Source organism: Sinocyclocheilus rhinocerous, unplaced genomic scaffold, assembly GCF_001515625.1.
Source record: "Sinocyclocheilus rhinocerous isolate Xijiao unplaced genomic scaffold, SAMN03320098_v1.1 scaffold11, whole genome shotgun sequence".
NCBI lineage: Eukaryota > Metazoa > Chordata > Actinopteri > Cypriniformes > Cyprinidae > Sinocyclocheilus > Sinocyclocheilus rhinocerous.
Genome location: NW_015625587.1, coordinates 1283610 through 1288082, shown reverse-complemented (window position 1 = coordinate 1288082; position 4473 = coordinate 1283610). Strand labels below are relative to the sequence as shown.

Sequence of the window (4473 nt, the reverse complement as noted above, 5' to 3'; positions counted from 1 at the left end):
AACAGGACTGTGAAACGCCCATCTTCCAAACACGCACTCAACACTCACACTTTGTAAGGACTGAATGTGTTTCATAGCTCTCTGAGGAATGTGAATAACGTCAGTGGGATTTTTCACTGGAAAATGATGTTACTGCTGCTTGTGTATGTTTGTAAAATGACATTTATATGTTCTATAAGCATTCAAGTACTGCACCTCTGCAGTAGCTTCTACTTATACAATTAAAACAACATATTCTGAGAAGTGAAATTCACACATTCGTCCAGATGATTAAGGTGAATGCAAGCAAGCTTGTTTAGATAGAAAGCTTGTCAAAAATCTGGCTTCATTAAAAATGCATCAAGAATAAAGTGAATACGGCGACTCAGATGTTTAGCAGGTGTTATCAGTCTTTCACTGTGTGGCTGGGTTTGCATACTGTATTTTCTTATATGCCAAGATCATTACTAACATTTTTCCTCTGGCTTAAAAAATACAATAGCTGACATCAAATACATTTTTGGAACGCTGACATGTTTTGTCTGGTGCAACATACTATACTCCATATAAAACTATTCTAAAAAACATTTACCAATTATTTTCTTGTAGCTTTTATTATCTCACGTGAAATGAAGGATTACTTGGAATATTTGTGTGTTCAAAAATGCATTTGTTATAGTATAGGACCATTTAAAATGAACAAGAAAGAAATGTAACAGTTTCTTCTCACTTGTACATTACAATTTAAAGCTTTATTTCTAAAATAAATTACTAAATTGCAGTTTTAGTTTTAAATGTAGTTTACTTTTTTCTAGTTTTGCTGTCAGTATTGCTTTCTTCTATAAAGGTAGTTAATATTTAGTATTTAGTAAGAATGCACAATTCATAAATACAAATACAGTGTTTTTGTACCCTAACATATGTACAGTATACAACTCAATGCCCTGCACGATAACACATGATTTTCAGATGATGTTAGCATAAATATTTCACACATCTCTTTCTAACAGGTTACATCTGAGATACTGAATGTTCATTCAAATGTTTGGGGTTATTACGTTTTTTTTTTTTAAGAACTTAATAGTTTTATTCAGCAAGCACACATTCAATTGATAAAGTGACCGTAAAGACATTTATAATGTTACAAAATATTTATATTTCAAATAAATTCTGTTCTCTAATAATTTTCCCACAAAAATATTAAGCAGCATAACTTTTCAGCAAGAATTTTCAGCATTGATAATTATAATACATGTCACTTGAGCATCAAATCAGCATATTAGAATGATTTCTGAAGGATCATGTGACACTGAAGTATGGAGTAATGACTACTGAAATAAATGCAGTCTGGAAGAGCATAGGAGCCTTTTAATCAAAAACTTTAAAAGATCTTGCCAACCAAAAACTTTTGAAAAGTGGTGTTTTTTGTGTGTGTCAGGCATAGGCATAAAATAATAGTGCCAAAAAAGGCACAGACTCTATTAACTGCAAACTCACTGAGCTCATAGCATCTAAAAACTGGTCAAGAGAGAGTCATTCATGTCTGTTAGAGAATGGTATCTTCACTGTCCTCTTTGACTGGACTGAGAAGAGATTTCCTCTGCTTGGAGATGGCAGCCCACAAACGACACAGCATCCCGCCTCTGAGTGACAAATGCATGAACCCAGATTTACTTCACAATATACAACAACATTCAAAATTCTGTGATTAAAATTTTTTTTCTTACACTTTTGCTCAAAATAAATTTCCTTTAAAACATATTACAATAGAAAAGTTATTTTAAATTGTAACAATATTTAACACTATTATTTTTTACTGTGTTTTTGATCAAATAAATGTAGACTTGGCGAAGCATAAGAGACTACTTTCAAAAACATCTTACAGATCCCAAACATTTGAACAGTAGTGTATATGATTTCTTTCATTAAATAGTGCATGCTAACTATTTTTATAATGTCTCTCCTACACCATATTCTTCCTGTTCAGTATGGATCAACTGAAGGACTTACTTGATGCCACAATATTGCAGATCATCTCTGCAAGCGAGATGGAGGAGACTATCCAAGGTGAACTCATGAAAAACAAGCTGAAAGGAATCAAAGAACAGGCAATCACTATCAACTTCAACATTTTGGATTTTTAAGCTGACTTTCACTATTAGAAGTCTATAAATATGAGTTAGCAAATCAAAGCTTGTGGTCAAAACTAACTTATTTTTTCCATATTTCCACTTACTATTTCTATGGTTTTCTTATCCACTGGAACACCTTTTAACCAGCGCACCATAGCAGCATTGTGAGCATTGTGGGGTGAAGGTTTATTAACTGTGGGAAAGAATAAGCATATCACACAATGGCTACATAACCTGTTACTATGGAAGCATAATTAGCACATTTACAGGAATGTTACTGTCATATGCTATTACTAAAAAACAAGTCATTACAAAAAGTATTATTTCTAAAACACTTCCAGAACAGGGATTATATCTATAGAAGCAGGGCTCGCAAAATTTCAAAATCCCTGGTAGCCCTTCGGGCAGGTACTCTTCAGATTTTGGTAGCCCGAAAATTTATTTAGCTAGCCCAAATAAAAAAAAAAACCCATAAACACAAAGGAAGGCTTATTGGAAATGCAAATTCATTCTCTGCCACGAGGTGGCGCTTTAGGAGCGCTGAAATATTGCGGTTTCCCGGGTAAGGGCTGTACACAAAGCAGCTCCTAGCTCATAACCGCTGCTTTATCAGGAATTATAGGTAAAATTAAATTAAAATGCCAACGACACGTTTCTGGGGACAGTCGGTTCCCTTCAGATACATTCAAATAAAGACGTTTTGACTTGAAACTTGCAGCGCTCATATTTATTCAATGACATAATTGCCTGTTTAATCCAGCCGTATCTGACTCTTGTCTTTCCGTCCCCAACTGTAAGACCTCTTGAAATTATAATGAAGACATTTCTTATACCATTTAACGTATTTAAAACTTTTTATGACATTAAATTTGATACAACTCACTTTAGGAGTTTTTAAGGACCCGCGGGAGATCTGCATTTAAGATAGCCCATCGGCCAGAGTGGTGATACATTTTGGTAGCCCGACTGGAAAACACAATAGCCCAGGGACGTCGGGCTACCGATTTTGCGAGCCCTGACTAAAGTACATTGTAATGAAAATGCAAGCCCCCCGGGTAAGGCATAAACTTGGGTTGGTTGAAACTGGGAAACAGTTATAAGCGATTAAAGGGCGTGTTCTTCATGAGTCTCAAAAACTCCTCCCAGAACTAAAGACAAGCAGTGGCATGTGGAGTAGATGTGAATAAATGTGACGCATATCGCTCCATGGCCACACCTTTTGACTGCCTCGGGCGAGAACTTTCTCTCATATGGAGGAAGAAGTTTGCAAACAATTGTTCAGTGGTAAATACAGTGCTCATTTCAGAAGTTATAGATAAAAAAAACCTGAGCAACCTGCAGCTGTAGACGCAGCTCTGACCTCCAGGGCGTTGATGTGCCTTTGTTTGGTCTGAAGTGAGTTCCTAAGAAGCTCCTGGAATTCTTTCTCCTTTTCATTCAGCTGAATTAGCAACCTGGAACGCAATGCGAACAATCGGCAACCACATGAAATCAGTGTGGTTTTCATTCATCGCCCTCTTGTGGCTATTTAAAGAAACATATATGCATATGTTTACATACCCCTTGAAGAATATGCAAAATGTTCATAATTTTCACAAAATAAGAGGGATCATGAAAATTGCATGTTATTTTTTATTTAGTACTGTCTTGAATAAGCTATTTCACATAACGGATGTTTATATATACTCCACAAGACAAAATAATAACTGAATTTTTAAAAATGACCCCGTTCAAAAGTTTACATACCCTTAAATATTAATACTGCGTGTCATTTCCTGGATGATCCATGACTGTTTTTATGTTTTGTGATAGTTGTTCACGAGTCCCTTGTTGGTCCTGAGCAGTTCAACTGCCCATTGTTCTTCAGAAAAATCCTCCAGCTCCTGCACATTCTTTGGTTTTCCAGCATCTTCTGCAAATTTGACCGCTTTCCAACAGTGACTGTATGATTTTGAGATTCATCTTTTCACTCTGAGGACAATTGAGGGACTCATACAAAACAATTACAAAAGGTGAAAACATTTACTGATGTTCAAGAAGGCAACACGATGCATTAAGGGTGTGTAAACTTTTGAACAGGATGACGATGTGTACATTTCTTTATTTTGATTAAAGATCGTATTTTTTTCATTTAGTACTGCACTTCAGAAGCTACATAAATACATACGTTTCCCAGATTAAGACAAAATAAGGACAATTTACCCTGATCATCCAATTCAAAAAGTTTACACCCCCCAGCTCTTAATGCATCGTGTTGCCTTCTTGAGCATCAGTAAATGTTTTGACCTTTTGTAATTGTTATGTACAAGTCCCTCAATTGTCCTCAGAGTGAAAAGATGGATCTCAAAATCATACAGTCACT

At 35.5% G+C, this 4473-nt stretch overlaps 1 protein-coding gene across 2 annotated transcripts in view; it reads right to left on the bottom strand.

The window, feature by feature from the left end:
• Positions 1-1285: 1285 nt before the first annotated feature.
• Positions 1286-4473, bottom strand: part of LOC107755537 (mitogen-activated protein kinase kinase kinase 5-like) — a 23669-nt gene continuing 20481 nt past the window's right edge. Inside the window, exons 24-27 of one of the 2 annotated variants that reach the window (XM_016572387.1) lie at positions 3438-3565; positions 2216-2304; positions 1990-2066; positions 1286-1622 (exon numbers count right to left, since the gene is read on the bottom strand). In XM_016572387.1, coding sequence (XP_016427873.1) covers positions 1526-1622; positions 1990-2066; positions 2216-2304; positions 3438-3565 — 391 coding nt within the window. In that variant the 3' untranslated portion in view covers positions 1286-1525. Of the gene's footprint in view, positions 1623-1989; positions 2067-2215; positions 2305-3437; positions 3566-4473 lie in introns of those variants that run through there. The other variant, XM_016572396.1, reaches the window with a different exon arrangement.